The sequence below is a fragment of the Micrasema longulum genome, unplaced genomic scaffold, assembly GCF_059751315.1.
Source record: "Micrasema longulum isolate JH-2025_06_02 unplaced genomic scaffold, ASM5975131v1 h1tg000923l, whole genome shotgun sequence".
Lineage (NCBI taxonomy): Eukaryota > Metazoa > Arthropoda > Insecta > Trichoptera > Brachycentridae > Micrasema > Micrasema longulum.
Window position 1 is genome coordinate 57,582 of NW_028278114.1, and position 19,247 is coordinate 76,828.

General features: G+C 30.7%; 1 protein-coding gene across 2 annotated transcripts in view; it reads left to right on the top strand.

The window, feature by feature from the left end:
- Lrch (Leucine-rich-repeats and calponin homology domain protein) overlaps positions 1-16,538 on the top strand; it is a 62,226-nt gene extending 45,688 nt beyond the window's left edge. The window contains exons 5-10 of one of the 2 annotated variants that reach the window (XM_088231824.1): positions 740-890; positions 2,514-2,594; positions 3,056-3,857; positions 4,654-4,791; positions 5,792-5,869; positions 16,151-16,538. In XM_088231824.1, the coding sequence (XP_088087950.1) occupies positions 740-890; positions 2,514-2,594; positions 3,056-3,857; positions 4,654-4,791; positions 5,792-5,869; positions 16,151-16,291 (1,391 nt within the window). In that variant the 3' untranslated portion in view covers positions 16,292-16,538. Of the gene's footprint in view, positions 1-739; positions 891-2,513; positions 2,595-3,055; positions 3,858-4,653; positions 4,792-5,791; positions 5,870-7,222; positions 8,231-16,150 lie in introns of those variants that run through there. The other variant, XM_088231823.1, reaches the window with a different exon arrangement.
- Positions 16,539-19,247: the final 2,709 nt, after the last annotated feature.

Genomic DNA, 19,247 nt, shown 5'->3' on the forward strand with positions numbered 1-19,247 from the left:
GGCGAGCTTTTTAACATCCTCAGGTTTAATCAGTGGTCCCCCGAGGAAAAGGCTCCTTTTATTTTATTTTTTTTTCACTCAAATACATTATTTTCATAGAGTCTTAATTCAATAAAATCTACACATTATTACAATATTAATACATTATAAAGAAAACAAAGTATTAAAATATATTTTGTCCCGATAAACTATTTAATATTAGTTTGTCATGATGTAAATAATAAAAATAAGGTATTAAGACAATTTAATATTGTAAATTTTTCTTTCCATTACTCACAAAAACCGTTATTGCGAATTGATGATTGAGTCATATGTAGGATTTTAGCAGTGGATGCAGGGAGCTCGTACCCCAGTTGAAGATGATGGAAAAAAACGATGTTATGCTTTGATGTGTTTGTTACGCGTTGATTAAAATACAGTATTTGGTTATGAAGAGCGCGGTGACGGCGGTAACTAAACTTATTTGAACTAACTGAAGAGTCTACTTGTATAGTAGTTGTTCACATTACTTCCGAGTGGGCAATTGAGGATATTTTCCATTTCCCTGACGGTCAGCAATTTGACATCTGTGCTAGGTAATCAGTAGCTTGGATGTTTTGATTATTTGTTGCTTACATACAGGAAATGTATGATTCACCTTCTGTTATGTCTTTAAGATGATAAGCCGGAGAATCCAAACAGTGTGCAGTGTAGTATGACTACGCCCACTTACCGCTAATAAATCAATATAATATTTCAGTTGGAGTAGACGAAGGCGGTGGCGTGGGCAGTGGGCGCTCCACCCCATCTACCCCCTCCACCCTGTCCCCGTCTCCTGCGCCACCCTCCACCCACAGCTCTCGGGGGCCCAGTCTGTCGGGCGAGACACCTCCGGTGACACCTAACCTCGGGTATGTTATTATTATGGATAACTTATATAGCGCCATTTTCGTAATATAATACCTCAAGGGCGCTTTACATATTGATTCTATACATAAATAAATTTAATTGAAGCTTTTAAACTTGTAATTTAATCAAAACAATTTATATTGTTATCACATGCTACGGATTTATTCAAATGATTTAGACTTCACTCTCACAGCCTCGCACCTCTGCTGGGAGAGCATTCCATGCCATAGGGCCTGCGACCGCAAATGCGCGTTCACTGAATTTAGTGCGCTGTTTGCGTAGAGGTATAATAACTTTTCCTCTCGCCGTAGACATAGCTGATTTAAGCGTAAGACGCCTGTCAGCTAGTTCATCTGGAATGCATAGTTCCCTTAGATATTCCGGAGCAGAGTTGTGCAGTGATTTATTATACATAAGCTAACGGAGTTTGTATTCCACCCTCTGTGGAAAATTTAGCCAGTGTTATTCCCGAAATAGTGGATATAACAGTTTATTCAACCGCTTTCCAATGGAAAACAAACATACATGCTTTGTTGGTTAACTAAACATACGACCTATTAATTTGGCCAATACGGAGAACTGCACGATTTTACCTGCTTCTTAATTCCTGTAAAATAAATAACTTTGTGTAGATTGTTACGTACATAACATTTAAGTTAGAATATTGTTGATTGTGTTGCGGTTTTACGTTTAATTGTATACATACCCGTTTTCAAACACAAGAACATTGTTATTGCATTATCACGTTAAAATGGAAACATGTATAAACAGTAAAACCCCTAAATTACGTTTTTCAGGAGACTGTCAAAAAATGTAAATGGACGGTAGTGAAAAATATTTATTTAGAATTTCAAAAATTATTTCATTTAACCATCTATGGAGCAATGTTTGAAACATTTTTTTACTGTAACTTTTTTAAATATAAGTAATAAATATAAAGTTTATATTTGAAGCATTAACTTCGTGGTTATTCATTATAATAAAATAAATAAAACAACTTTGTTTGCTTTGAAACCGGTCGGTGAAAAATAAAAAATTAGTGGTTAAAAACAAAGTTGTTTTATTTATTTTCTTATAAGTAATAAATGTTCATAAAACACAATAAATCTTTAAGATTACAGCTAAAACATAAAATAAATGTTTGTAAAACGCAAAACACAATAAAAATAAACTGATGATTTCTAGGTTTTTTCTTTTGATTTAACTTACCAGCAAGTTGGTATAGCGATGAAGACTAACTTCAGACTCTTAAGCTGTCAGTTTTCAGTGGGAATAAAATAAAAATCCCACAAGTCGGTATAACGATTTGAGACTAACTTCAGACTTTTGAGCTGTCGAAAATAAGAAGATGGCGTTAATAAATGTCCCCAAAACGCAATAAACTATCTTTGATATCACAAATTTCTCTGAAATAAAGTTGGTATAGTGTTAGAGACTAACTTCAGACTCTTGAGCTGTCACTTTTCAGTGCGGATTGGAAATTTCTCCAACGTTTATTGCGAAAAGTCAATGGGACTTCAAAAATTTTACGTTTATCACGAGAAAACGCAAATCGCGAGGATGTGATTTCAGGGTTTCACTGTATTTTTATTGCATAATTTTATCAAAATTTTTCCTTATTCCAGATGCCGTATATCTCCAGATGGCAGTAATCTAACCAATGGTGACGATAAGTCAAAATTGATTAACCAACAACAAACTTACAGGTATGTTTTCTATCAAAATGAATGTATCTTTTTATGTGGGTGAAATAATGAACTTTTTCAGAATATTAGCAATAGATGCAGTATTATGTATGAAAATAGTTGAGCCCCGATCGCCAAAACATTGCAACTGACAAAACAATATTTTACAGGAGAACACTTCTTCCTCTAAATTAACAAGGAATGCACTTTGAGAATCAAACTCTGTTTTGACTATTTATTTTATTTATATCAATAAAATAAATATTCAAAACAAACTTGGTTCCCAAAGTATATTCGTTAATGATTATTAATAAAATATAACTTCCTGTAAAATATTGCTCCCGTCAATTACGATGTTTTGGCAATCACGGCTCGATGTATGCTAACATTTTATTTAACTCCAATATTATGCTCACAATATTATAAAAATGTTATAACCCGAGGCAAGTGAGGTTTTATCATTTCGATGCTTTTTATTTCAGACAATACAAAGAGGCCCTCCGTCAACAGAGACAGCAAGATGTTTACAGACCCCGTGGAGACCAAATATCACCTTCTTCCGCCACTCTCTCCCCTTCGTCGCAGTCCCATTCCACCCCACATTCCCCCGTGGCCAATGGCTACCACCACCGACCGATCGGCTCATCTAGTCCATCCCTCACTTCACCCATCCTGTCATCCAACAACAATCCTTCCTCTCCTCTCAACACCAAGAGGTTCCAAGCTTCTACTCCCGTCAGCGCTCTCTCGCAAACTAACGGACTGCCAAATCATGCAGAGGCGAGGTTGTCGGCGAACCCGGATGAGTTGTCGGCAAATAAAAGACCCGTGCAGAAAGTCGTCCCATCGCGAAGTGCGATGAAATCATATTCACCAACCGGAATTCCCGTTTCAAACAGCAATAATTGTATCTCTCCCGTTAATGGAAACGCGGACTACACAATGTCTCGCTTAAATGCTGATCGGTCCCCGCAGGACTGTGGATATATTAAACCAGTTTCGCCCATCAAAGGTGCGAGTAGTTACATGTCGCATAATAATGTCCCATTGAACAAATCTAATTCTCTGGGTAGAACGAGTCTAGATTCTCCAAATGGAACGGATACAAATGGAAAGCTCTTGACTACGTCTTTAAGTTATACTTCTAATACTCTACCGGGAGCTGGTAATCCGCTTAGAATAAATTGGAATAAGGATTTGCCACCTGATAAACTCAGTTTTACTATGAAGAGAGAGTTTGATAGAGCTAAAGAAGAATCCGAACTTATTCAGCAATTAAGGAGTGTGAGTATTACATATTTTTGCTGTAAAATATTAAAAATAGAAGCATCCCTCTCTGTAAAACAGCATTAAATAATATTTTTAATACCTATTACATATTTCTTTATTTATCAAATAAATAATGTAAAAAATATATAAATTCCATTAAAATCTTCGATACACTTTGCTTATGTGTTTGTAGCAAAAAAAATCTTATAAATTATTCAAAAATGCTTGCTTAAACAAGCAAAAATTGTATGTTTACTTGGTTTACCTACAGGCACTAAAATATTAATAAAGGCCTTTTAAAGATTTGAACGCTCTGTATGTATTTACAAATACAACACTCGAAAATGAGATCGATGCATGATGTGAACTTATATTTTTTTATATCGTCATGATCGTAGAACAACGACGCATGTGATTTTCTTCAACTTTACATGAGAGCGATTAAAATTATATTTTGACACTTTATGTCATAACTTGATAAGTACATCCTTTGATACTTGGATTACTTATAAAAATCTTTTTCCAAACTTGGAATATAAAGCCTTTATAAAATCTTTTTAAGATCAAATATCAAATTAAGTCATTGTCGCATTTTTCGCATATCCGTCGTTCTACGATCACGACAATATATTTGCAAACATATTTTTTTTTTCAAACAAAACACAAGTAGAGGGACTTCTCTTCGTATGTAAACTCTTCATCGAGTAGTCACTCTTAGTTTGTTCTTTTTACATAATTTGAGACAGAACCAAATAGTTGAGACTTCCTTACTTATATATTTTTAAGAACAGTCAACGAATTTGAATTTCAGATCATCGAGAATCGTCTTAAGATGTCCCTCCCACGAGACCTGGCTCCGGTGCTGGCGGATGGAGTGGTGTTGTGTCATCTTGCCAACCATGTCAGGCCCCGAGCTGTGGCCTCTGTCCACGTCCCGTCCGCTACTCAGGTGAATACTCTTCATCATTTTCCTTTCTGCACCTAATGGTGTACTGCCATCTTGCGGAGGACGGCCGTAACTACCATTTTTGGCAAAAATGAGTTAAGTATAGATCAGGAATCAGCACGAAAAGATGAACACTCGTATATATGTAACGAAGTTCAAATCGGTTTTTAAAAAAAACATATCATAAAAGTTGCAATTTCATTGAATGTATTCTAAAATTAAGCCGATTCCATCGAAAGAAAAACCTTCAATATAAAAAATGGTTATCAAAAAACATAAATATTACTTTAAAAAAAAAATTTTAATAAAACATATAAGTCTTACGAAATTTTGTAAAATTTTGTTTCCGTGACAAACACACTTTTATACCTAAACTCCGAAGAGTTAGCCCGAGCCTGACCTCCCGACTTGCAGCCTGATATCTTGTAAAAGAGGAAGCTTTTACTTAAATATAAGATTATTTTAACCTGACACAACCTGGTTTCAAATTTAATGATTGAGAGAAAAACTACAGTCCGCTACTCTATCAATCACCTTTTTAAATTAATATTTCGTGTCAACCATGTCCGTCATCAAACCCGAGACCTCTTGCATGGTAGGCAAATGCGCTGATCATTAGACCACGAGACAGATTGAGATATTTTCCGGTGTACTGTAACCAATCTACTCTACATATTATATTTAGCCACTATTGTTGTATTTTTTCTTAATTTTTTCGCATGTACCTTGAATGATTTTTTTGTAGTGTACGATATGAAGTATGTGGTGAGGAGGGGGGATAGTGAGGTAGTTGGGGCCTACGTTGCTGCAGCGGCAAATAGCCGGCCTTGTGCAGTAGACTACAATAGTGTTCATAACTCTTAATAAACAGTCTTTGTATTCAGCACTCTGGATTGAAAAGTCTCCTTAGCAAACACATCATTTTTAATATGTAAAAGCGCATTAGCGTAAGTAATTCAGCAATGTTTCTGCTTAACATACTATTTTATTATTGCCTTTCCAGCCAAAGCTCACAATGGCTCGTTGCCGAAGGAATGTGGATAACTTCCTGGAGGCTTGTCGGAAAATTGGGGTTGAAGAGGTATGTTTCCCTTTATATTACACTATTATTATATGTTTGTTTTATTTGATGCTAATAAATAAAGCAATTAAATTATCTAAAAATCCCGCAAAAAAGAAGCCAAAGAAATATTGTACAGTAGATAGACGGATATTTCAGCAGAAATGGAAAACATTTTTGAGAAAGTAGTACAGAAGTCTATTCATTTTACAAGGCGTATGACCTGTCATTGGGCAGTTTATCTGATCTCTTTACACATTAATTAATTTTATTTATTTATTAATTTATTTATTAATATACACTGCAGGCAGTGCCTTTTACCTTAAAAAGATACATATTAAAAATAATATAAACATTTCAATATAATGTGAAAAACTTAAAAATTAAATTAAAAAGTATTATTTTACGTAAATACTACATATATAACACAGCAGTTTTGTATAAAGAACATATTTAGATATAAAAAAATAATTAAACTGTGTGCAGATAAAATTGTAAAAAGAAAATAATTTATATATATTTTTCTTTAAAAGGTACAAAATATAAGTAATTAAATTCTTATTACATAAAATGAAATATAAGTTTAGGTATATTTTCATCTAAATAAAAAATATTAACTTACTATTTAACTCTCTCCTTTTCGCTTTTACATTACCAGAACTGAACCTGAACCACTCTCGTGGCACGAGAAAACAGTTTTTCTCGTGTATTTACATACAAAATAAATAATACGGCCACGCGAGTGTAGCGCGTTTTTACATACTAAATACGCGTTATAGCGCGCTGTAAACACGTTCGGATTACCAACCCTGATCGCATTAAAACTACCTAATAAAACCCTTCAATCATAAACTATAAACTATTCAAGTAAACATATGTAAGTGCATTATATTGTTTTTTTTGTAACATTTTTGTTTTCAATCCACATAATTCCAAATGTTTTATTTGTAACATTTGTATGCATACAGTTGTATGCATATTGATAATATTATTACTGTAGTATATAATTTTTATTTGATGGTGGGTATGGAATTCAGCTCGATGCGCATGTTCATTGTTTAATAAGTTTCACAATTAAAAAATAGAAACATATCGAAATGAGTATACATTCGGACGCTGTCTTTACGTATCCAAATGAATTACATTTATTATAATAATTAGTATAAATATTAAAACTTAGAAATATCGGAATGTATTTTTTTTGTTTTAAAGTAACACTAATAACATAGCATCGGCGGTGTCCCTAATGTACTGCGAAAAGTAGAATATCCGGATTTGGTTTTTTATATTGTTTCAGAGGTTTTGGCTATTAGGTGTAATTAGAAATAACAAAATGGAGTCAGTGAGTGACGGTGGCGTGTGTTGTGGTTGCAGGGCGCAGTGTGTCGGCCACAAGACATCCTCCCCCAGGAGTTGGACAGCGAGCCCGCGCCCCGTATGGCCGCCATCCTCGCCACGGTCTCCGGCCTGCTGAGTCTCCGCAACCCTCCACACGCCACCGACAATCACACCGACTCGCAGAATGACGTCACACCTATCCAACAACAGACGGAACATATTGTAGTCCATCAACAAATCCTCGATCCCATAGACGTAGACGAAAACCATCCAGATGATAATTCCCAAGAAACCGACAATACTTACGAAAACGTTTCCACAAAATTTCGCGATAATCTCAACTTTTTCCAAGCTAAGCCCGTGTACCGTAATCGATATGCGGAAGATCGTTGCATTAGTAATTTCAACGCTCGTAACGACGACGAAGACTCGACGGAATTTGCGCAAAATGATTGTAACTACATTGTCAACAGAGTTGAAAATATTTATTATCAAAATAACAACACTAATTCAAACGGGGATGATAGCGATGCTATCGATAGTAGTGTAAAGACACTTAAAATAATTCCATTTTTATACAATAATAAAGAGAAAAATAAAATTAATTTTGTGGTGCCATTGATGAATGGGAATAGTAAACCATCATCGCCGAAGAAGATGGATACATCTGACGATTTGTCGAAATCATTAGATGCTAATTCTTCCATCATCACTAAACGAGTAAGATTTTTCAACGATAAACGTACCAATTTGAACTTGAATATAAAGAACAATTTGAACACGATACAAACAGAAAGTGTCGCAGTTTCAGAACGTGATAAAATCATTTCATATTTCTGTATAGGAATATTCTTCTTAACCCTTTTACTTCTTTTTATTTTCCCGCTGCCAAATTAAACATTAGTTTTATTGCCTTTCAAAAAACTAAAAAAGTACAACTCTTGTAAATGGATTCTTTATGAATTCAATTATAGTGAAGTCCATATTACGAATATTCAAATTCACTGAAAGTTATTTTCATACGAGCATATCATGATAATATAATGTACCTAATTCATATAGCTAACATTAATTAATTTTATTCCAAAGATGACGTACTTGATTTTCTCTTTATTATGCTACTGCTCCTAAAGAATGGATAATATTTCTATTCAATAAGCTATAAATTTATTTAAGAAATCGTTTTTCTTTTTGTGTTCATTTTTATTTAAAATTTGTTTATTTATATATATGTGTATTATGCTAAAAATATAGTAGTGTTTTTATATTACTCATTCATCTAAGCACACTAAGCATTTATTATTTTTACAAATTGTATTATTAATTTATTTAAAACTTATTAATTTTAATCTACTTAATTATTTATTAAATTTCGTACTTAACACCATACTATTTTTTGCTCTCTCTATATATTTATACTTTATAGTATTATGTTAAGAAATCATCTCTAAATTTAAAGAAATGGTGATGTTAAGAGATTCTACTCGGAAAGATGGAGTTAAGCATCCATCGTTGCCTTTTTAGGCTAAGTGTATACTACTGAATATACATGAATTAATAGTTCATTTTCCCTACGTGATGTCTTGCCACAATGCACATATTGTTCTCATTAAGACAAAAGTCACAAACTCGATGCTGGAAAACAGTTCAAAATAATAAAATAACTATCTGTGTGATATCCTAATAACCGTACATAATTCAATAAGGTAACGTAGTTAATTATAAAAGAATTCGACAAATAAGAATAAGACCGTATCAAAATGTTAATTTTTACATTTATTATTATATAACAATTGTTGCATATAAAGCAACCAAAATTTGTTCACTTCACCCGAGAATTTAAGATACATTTGTATTATCGGTATCGGAAACGAATAAGACAATTTTTAATAAAGTGAGATTTTTCATATCCGTGCTCCAACTTAATTAACCTTATTTTGTTTTAATAAAGTGCATTTGCAGCCGAAGAGAGTAAGTGACTTTTGCCTTTATACTCTTGAATATTGATCATATTCCCATATTGTGCTGAGCTCGAGTAATTGTGGAGTAACATTTAATTCGGGGATGTTTTATATAAAAGTCTGTTGATTTACAGAAATTTATATTTATACACATGTGGCTGTCTTAATCCTAAAACTAAGCTTGTGTTTGAAAATAGAAAGCACCGGTAGATCTGCTAGAATTTAAAAAAATATCTATTTTACACAAGAATGGACTGTGCTACGAAAGTATGTTGCCTTGTAGGTATATTAAACATAGAAATTGATACAAAATCAGACTGTTTTAGATTGTGTAGTTGGGAAGGTGCGAAATGTGTTAATAGAATAATTGAAATGAAATAATGTGATGTTTTGGTGCAGCTAACATTCACGGGTGATTAAAACATAACCCTTATTGCTTAGAATATATGTTCGGTATTATGCTGTACAGGATTCAGTGTTGGAAATTACCAACCAGAACAACAAAGATTTTTTAACATTACTTCTTAAAGTTATTAATGAAAGTTGCTATGGAAGATCTAAAAAATCAAATGTCAAATGTTTTTGTATTCACGAGATACTGTATCCATTACAATATCTCGTGAATACAACTGTATTTGAGATTTTGTATACGAGAGAAGATTTCTCGTCTATTCATTCCACATGTTTTACTTTTATTTCACATTTGTTTTAAAGACTAAACAGAAGTGAATGAAAGAAGATATTCTAATTCAATGAAACTGTTCCTAAAATTCAGTCATAGTATTACCGATCTCTCAAAATACATACGTATTCAGATTCCTACAATTGTACTTTACAGTCACAATTACTGTATGTATTTGATTTTCGTTGATAATTAATGATCCTCTGGAAAAGCAATAATATAGGGTTAGGTTTTATTTATCACCACAAGTAATGTTAGTTATTACAAATTTTTATACCATTTTAAATCTTTACTTGAGATATAGCGTCATATTATATTCCTCGTGAACAGTTTTATAACAAGGTTTTCGGCATATAAAGAAGACTTTTTTATATTAAAATGTGTTAATGTTTGATCTCGCAACTGTTAAAAAATAAATCAGTGTTTTTTTCTTCTAAAAAACCATAAAGCATGTGACAAATGCACATGCAACTCGAGTCAAGAAAATATTCAATGAAAATGTCTGTCTGAGTGGTATATTTTTCCATCGGAATTTACAACATTCCTACTAAGACTTTTTTGTACAAATTATTCCAATTTCAAAAGTATTAATCACTCCCAAATTTTTATGGAGTACTAACATTATATGGACTGCAGCAATTAAAAGATTAATTGAAAAATATTTATATTTCCATTTTTAAAAGTGTATTAATTTATGCAAACATATCTAATATAATATATGTTCTTAAATGCGTAAGTCATGTATCTTTATATTCACTGTCATACTAAAATAATAATATGAATGTAATATTATTGTGGGACATTGGGTGAAATGACATAATCACATTAGAGATTAGTTGGTTTTATTTGCGTGTTATTATTCCTATTGCATTTATGAGCTAAATTATTTAGATCAGGGGTCTCCAAACTACGGCCCGTTGTCCTGCCCGCCACAGTTCACCAATGAAAATTATCAGCGGTGACTTCAAATGCTCATTACATAATTTGGATCTGAAAATATTTTTTGTACATTTCATTTTAGAGTGTTTTTCACACATATACGTAGTTCCTAAAGCAGTAAAAGCCATAAGCAAATGCATGCAACTAATCTGTGTGAGTGCAAGACTGAAGACAATATGAAAACCCCCAACAATTATGAATTCAATTATTTTTCTTAAGTTCCGTTGCGAGGGTTTCTACGTTGGCTCGTAAAGAATTTTAAATTTTAATTCTTCTTGTAAATTTGGAGTAATTCGTTTTATAATAACAACGTTTTATACTGTATTTTTTGAGAACTGATATTGTTCCATGTCAAATTATACATACACATACAAATTGACTAAATCTCAAAATATTGATATCCCCTTTGATTTTTATATACTTTGCACTTTGTGATAAACACGCAGGATAGGGTAACTTACCATATTAAAATAATTTTATGGCTAGCAAAAATACATTCTTGCTTTTCAGATCAGAGAAAACACTTGAAGTTAAAAACTCATCTTCAAATTCAAAAGACTGTCTTTGAAACGATGACTGACTCTTGTTTATCTCCCGTATTTACATGATGCGTGTGTAGCACATATTCGAAGACTCTCGAAAGTACTCAAATCTTCCAGACAAGCAATCACGCAGCATAACTTTTCCAGAACATGCTTTAACTCCGTTACTCACTACAAGATGGCGCTGTACACTTCGACTGTCTTAGTCTTTCGTACGTACCAACCAAAGTTCCGAATTCCATCCTGCGCCATAGATGGACAGCCAGCAGCTAATCCAGAAACTAAAAATTATGCGTAATTCAAAACTACAGTAAGTTGGTGTGATGAGCTAGATAGGCTTTGGCCTTTTGGGATATAGTGGAGGAGTCAGTGTGGCCCTTAGGAAAAGTTTGGAGACCCCCGATCTAGATCTTTAAAAATTGTTTCAGTAGTGTTGCTTTTGAAGATGTGCCTATGGACTTTTATATACTGTATACATTACAAAATATATATTTAACCAACCATTATCCTATATATTGTAAGAAGTAATTAGATGTTAGTAGTAATCTTAGAAATTATAAAGCTTGTGGCCGCATTAATATTACCACGAGAATATTTTTTTTGCACCATTATTTTTCCTTCTTTATCGATTTTTGATTAATTTTAATAAAGGATTTTTTTAAAAATAAAAGACAATACAACAATAGGAATACACACCATTTTTGCAAGGAAAACAAACACATATTATAAATGATAGGTTATCGATAATTTATATGTTAAAGTTTTGTTTTGTGGAAATAAATGATATTATCACCAAAATTACACAAATTTGATTCTGAAAAAAAAGCATTTTGTTCTTTAACATTTTTCAGTACATTTTCACAAGAATGATAATAATTGCAGTGGTATTTAAGCTATACCCATTTAATATTTGGCCCTACTGTGAGAATTACTTGTAAGAACTAGAATTCATTTCTTTATTTTGTCATAAATCCTTTTAAGCCGAAAATTGTATTAAATTATACTTAAAAATTGTAGTACATAAAAACACTCATTTTAATAAAAAAATATAAGCCAAGAGTCAGTTTTTATAAGATCTTGTAAAAACTGACTAAAAACATACTTACCAACAAAATTATTTTAGCACTTACAAATTATATTCCATAATTATAATTTAATTATTAGGTACTTCAGCTCAATATTATTCCTTCTTAAATTAAAATATGTTTTATTTTTTATGTTTGAAGCACTTACTTTCTGGAACATTATTATTGAATATATTAAAATAAAATCACTTTGTTTTTATGAATCACTTATATTTTTATAATTTAACAACCAACTAGTTTCGGCAACACGTTGCCTTCTTCAGGGTTAATTACAAACTAACATATCATATATAAAATTTTCACAGTGAGGGTAGAGTGGGCGTGGCTACGAAGTAGAGAGGAGAGGGGGTCTGTGTGTGGATTTATGTTATGTTAGTTTGTAGTTAACCCTGAAGAAGGCATACTCTTGCCGAAACTAGTTGGTTGTCAAATTATAAAAATATAAGTAGTACATAAAAACAATGGGATTTTATTTTAATATATTAAAAATATGTGTTCTTATTCTTACAATACATATGAAATTATTTTTTTTAGTTCTGATTCACATACTTATCTGTCAAATTTTTAGTGAGTCTTACTCAAGATACTTATACATACATACTGATGGGATTTTTTTATTTTATTATTCCATTTCAGTATTCGTACCAGTACTCGCATATATTTTTAGACTCGAACCAAAAAGATAAAGTTGGATTCTCCCCATTTAGTTTTAAATTGAAATAAACGAATAAGGTATTGATTATTTATTTGTATTCCTTACTAGTCATACACTGGAGTCTTATCCAACGCACAAATAATTATATTTTTATGGTAACAGTAAATACTTATTTAAGTCCTATACTCTGTTAAGTGACCCTATAACTAATGCACAATGTTTATTATACATACATATGCATATAGGTGTAGAATAGCTTAACACTGCGTTGATTTTGTATGTTACTGGTTATTATATCGCACAACACTAGTGTATTATCTGCAATGGAAAACCAGCATTTAACAGGAATGGTTAAATATATATGTGAAGTAACATTTTTTTTTCCAGTTATTGATGGATATGCATATTTTAATGAATGGTTAAGAAATAGGGTTAAAGAATAATTTATCGGAATAAATGCAGAAGTTGATTGAGCGGCAAAATACTTTTATTGATAGGGACTTCTCAGTCTGGCAAATAAACAACAACTCTGACAGACCTATTAAATATCTTTGTCAGCATTGCGACCTTATTCTCCATATTTTATATATGGTTTTGAACCCCGAGTGCAATCTTAAATTAGAAGATCTTCAATAATATTTATGTTTATCTCCAACTCTATAATTTTATATAATGAAATGTATCTCATTTTGTTTTAATCAACGAACTCTCTTCAAAATGAGACATTTTTAGTCGGTTGTAGTTACAAAGTATAACTATAAACTTCTATCATCTTAAATTTTAATTTAGTTATTGCATATTTACTTTCATTTTTATTTTTTAAGTTGCGATTGTAAAATGGTTGTCTTTGTGTAATTTATGTAATAATAATTAGTGACGAGGTTTACTACAAAGTAAGCAATTAGAATAATGCCATAAAGGGGCTCTATCTTCTGTTTTACCCTGAAAAAGATGTGACTTGATTTTTTTAAATTCATTCTCAAATCCTTCGCAAACACAAATTTTTAAAATTGTAATTTCAAAATTTGGTGTGGCAATTGTATTTACATGGACCAAAACATTTAAATGTTTAATTGATTTAAGACATACATTTTTAATATTGGTGCCTGGGTTAAACATATGTACTATAAAATATTAACAAACAATTAATATGATGTTGAGATTTTTTGCCTGACCAGTATTTTTGGAAATTATGAGAATTTATAACCTTAACATTTTGCAAATAAAAATAAAGCTAATAAAATTGATATAGAAATGATATTTAGTGCCATAGAAAATGGTAGTGTTATTTTTATAAGAATATGAGTATTTTTAACATACTACATACTACAAAATTAAAGTTTTTACTTATAACAAACAAGTCAGTATGTAAGTACAATCTTTTTGTTTTTGTTTCATTCACTTTAATGATATATTGATTTTATTTCGAGAACTTATGTTGCTTTAAATGTGAACGTTTTAAATTGCTAATGAGCCTAATAAAAAATTACCTTAATGTGTAAAATTTAAAACTATGTAATCCGCTATATATTTTACAAATATGGTAAGGATAAAAGGAAGCCACATAAATAATACTTTTGTATTCCGCGCACACTTAGCAACTAGTATGTACTGGATTTCAGACTCAATCAATTAAAGTCAACACCATTATTAAAATGAACTTTTAAAAATATGAAGATTTTAACATATTGATGGCAGCTACGTAAACTATTATATGTTGAAAACATCAACTTTTCAGGAGAGCCATTTAAATATGTTTTTGTTCACCTAAGTAATAATTCTAAAACTATTAAATTGAATTTTGGATTATACCTTTAAAAAAATTAATGTGTTTTTGAATGACATTTGAAAATGTTGTCTACAATCAACACTTTTTGAGATTTTAGTGTTACGATTTTTTACATGGAATTTTTATCTGCATTCATTCAAATGATCATTAACTTGGGATATATCAGTTTACTTTTTAAATTAATTGAATTTCCGTATGTGTTAAATACCATACTTTTGAAAAACAATGTATGTAATCATATGTATTTCATACTTTAGTTTTGTCCAAGTTCTAATAATCACCATTAAAGTCATGTCATTCTCCATGTCGAGAACTCAAATTAGTTTTTTTGTTTTGTATCTGAAGTACCTACATACTTATTTCTGGATGATGTATTAATTTTTAATAAAACATTATAACATTTGTGCGTGTAAAGCAAACGGAACCCGCACACAGGACAATATACATACTGATGGCGTAATGAATTGTAACAGATACGTGGGATAGGCGGCGCCATGTTTGCCTCCATTCAACGATTTTTTACTGGAAAAAAATCTTTGTTTTTAGATATATTGAAAATTAGAATAAAGGGATTTATAGTTACATGTTGTAATTGTCTACATATTACTGTTAAATATGAATGGGATACGATAGTATACGTAGCTGCCATCGGTATTAAATGTGTTTTTTTATGAAGCTTCCTTGTATCAACATTATATTTTCTGATTATTAATTAATTTCATGCACAGGCCAAAGACCCAAATAATCCATTATGTAAAATATGTATTACTAAACTTATTATGGACTGTTTTGTTATTCATAAACTGCCTTACGAACCTTTGTTGCCAAAATGATAAATACATAATATATGATATAGAAAACATTTATTGCAGGTTCATTTGAAATGTTAGTGATTTAGAATTTATTATTGTTTTGCAATAATATGTATTGCTTGAGGGTTAACTCCTCTTATAACACAATGTTGTGTATTTGCTGCTAAGTTATTTATATCAAATAAACAACTATTTATGAATATACAAACTCTTTTATTTGTGCATAATTTTAGCTAAATACGATTTTTTAATGAAAGTATTTCCAGACGTCTCGTAGTAGATAAAATAATTCAGAAGAATCTCACAGCATTAATTTTTTAACTCTATTGTTTCACAGACAAATCAATTAAATATGGTGGTAAGAATTTCCAGAAACTCACATATAAATGTTCAAAATGGCAGGATGGTTAATGCTTCACAAACCGTTCATCTCCGGCCGATGTTATACCGTAAGCTCTGCAAATGAATGCTTTAACTTCAATATTTAATCTCTTTCCAGAAACTCATGTGCTGTGCCGCCGATGTATTGGAGGGTAAAGGGACCGTGCAGGTGGCCATAACTGTTACAGAACTGCATAGGAGACAGGCCATCGCCACCAGCCCCGCCCACAGGAGGGCGCAGCCCCCGAGCCTCCCCTAGCCCGCCGCTATGGCCATCAAAGGGGATTGCGATATAACCCTCTGATGCACCTAAAGGGCGCTAGGATCATATTAAATATTCATATCTCCGACTGCATTGTAGATAGCGTCGTAAGGAATTGAATATAAAATGCACCATGACTCATTATGAAGACTACGCTGAAAATATTACATTGTTTTTATTTTATTTGTAAATCTGTTCTTTTCTTTTAAAAAGAGAAATACAAAGTTTTTTTTCACTACAAAAATACAAACGAGATTTTTTAAATCTTGTAAAATTTAGAGCTAAATTCGAGCAATGGAAAATTCAGATACATTATCAATTTGTCCAATAATGCTAAATTAGCAAGTATCAGAATAATATATTATGTTTCAATAATAATAATTTACATTATTATATTAGACAATTGGTACTGTTCACTTGTACTGTTTGACATGACAATATCTTTAGATTTATTCAGAAAAGTTCAGTATTATTATTTGAAACACGGAAAATCTCTTTCCTTTGTTAATGTGTATGGCGATACATTGGGTAGATGCAATGTTATCTTGGTTATCATTGCACGAAATCCAATTTTATGCAGTGTAAAAGTCACATTTTTTATCCACTAATTTGGATTATGTTAGCCATATATGAGTCAAACTGAAATGCATTCATTGTGCAGTCAAAACTGATAAGATAAAATATTAAATTAAGTTGATATACAGGTATTTGTTACGAAAGTGAATTGCATTTTAAATCTTTTACATGCCTACAACGAGTAACGAATCTAAGTTTCAGTTGAATTAAAACATTGGCATCAAACTAGGTGATAAGTTATGATCAAATATTAAGAAAATTGTTTGCACTTTGTTCATGAAAATAAGTATGACTAAGTATGCAAGGTATGACTAGTAATAAAATTTACAATGTAAAAATTAAATCAATTTACAACGCACAATACAAGTAGGTATAATCTAAATAAACTCGCTTCTTTTAAAGGTGATGTTTAGGAGTTAAGAGATATGAATTTTAATTTAAGTTAGTAATTTAAGTTTTTTTTTCTTTCAGAAAAATTCTTTTTAAAAATTTGAAATTATATTTTTCAAATGCATAATATTTATTGTGTGGCTATTAATTTGATTTTTCTACATACAATAAAGTTTATTTAAAAAAATGAAGACATTATTTATGCACACACTCGCTTTGATTTAAAATAAATATTATCAATAATTTTTCTTTTTTAATGAACTCTTACAAATACAGTATTTATAATTAAGCTCTAAAGTGCCATTCTTAATTGAAAAAGTGATTGAATAACAAAATCTCTGAACATCATTTTACATTAATACCAGATAGGAATAAAAGTCTATTCTAATAAATTGAGCCAAAGCACAACTGTAGAGTGAATATATTTTTAAAATTGAATCAAATATTTACGAACAAATTTCGATTTTTTTTTATACCTGTTAATTTTATGAAATTATATTGCAAATTGAACACATTTTTTTTATTATATCACACTTTTTTACGTACAATAATATATTTTAATTTTAGGTTCGTACATACCAAAATATGTAATACCAAATTTATAGTGGTATATAATACTGCCAGTATGTATCAGTTTAGAAAGAGGCGTGATTTGAAATGTCTTTTTGAGTCAAGTTTTTTTTGTTTGAAAAAAAATCTTTTTACCAAACCTCGTTTGTAAAACTTTATTTTCGTCAATAAAATCATCGCATTATGTGACGCCATTGACTGAACATATCCAGTCATTATGTATAATATTAATTTGTTTAAAATTAGGGTCTTAAAAAGTTCGGAGATACACTTTTCCCAAAATTAAAAAAAAACTCAAAATAACTAAAAATAATTAATAAAACTAATTCAATATCATAGCGAATAAATAAAATATATATGGCGTATGTCGTACATAATTATACAACACTTTGAATTCTAATAAATGGTGTATATTATGTTTTTATCCATTTTACTTTTTTGTAAAGAAAAAAAAACATTCTTTGTTCTAGAAGCTGTCCAAGGTGAAATTTAGCAGAACCTTATAATTAAGTACCTTTAACCTTTTGTATGTAATCCTAGTTGTTGGAATAATCCGTACATAGCCAAAGTATATTCAAATGTGATAGTGTGCGAACGATATTGTAATTTAGGATTAGGTTTTAGGGAAACATTATATTGTGTAGTCTTGTCGACCTGTGCCATCCGCAGAATGGATCAAAGTCTGTATATTTAATTTAGAGTAAGTATGATTGTATTATAAATATCATATTCTGAGTAGTATTTTCTCCTTAAATAATCAAAGTTCACGAGAGTATTGATTTGAACTCAATATTTCCAAACTATCTTCTACCATAAATAAGCCTTCAAAATGACCAGTATCTTATATTGCAACTAGCACTAGCCTCTTTTTTTTTCTATCGATGTCATTTTTTCAGTCAATTAAACCCAATAACTCACAATTAAAAGGTTTTGTTCATTCGGTTGTTTGATAAAACTCACAGAAAAATTATCAGATTAATAATAATTATTGAAGAAAAGAGTTCTAAGTAGTTTCTCGACTAAAAATAATTTTTCAATTTTAGAATATTTTAAAACTATGACATTGACAAAATAAGACAATTATTTAAGAAAGCGTAAATATGTGTATATAGTATTTAAAAATAAATTTAAGAATTATTTTATAGAAATTTTGACAGATTTAAGAGTAATAATGTGTTTACAATGTTTTTAGGAACAAAGAGTTTTATTTTAGTTTACAACAGAGTAAAATCTGTACTAATTAATAATGCTGACACCTCTGTCTATATTTGTTTATAATTTTAAATGATTGGAAACTGATTTATAATAGTTTTATTTTGTTCACACTATGTTTTTTTTTTAAATATCTTTAGAATCCATGACATTGTGCCAAAATATTAAGATTTTCCATAGTTAATGTACAGTCAATACTTGATAT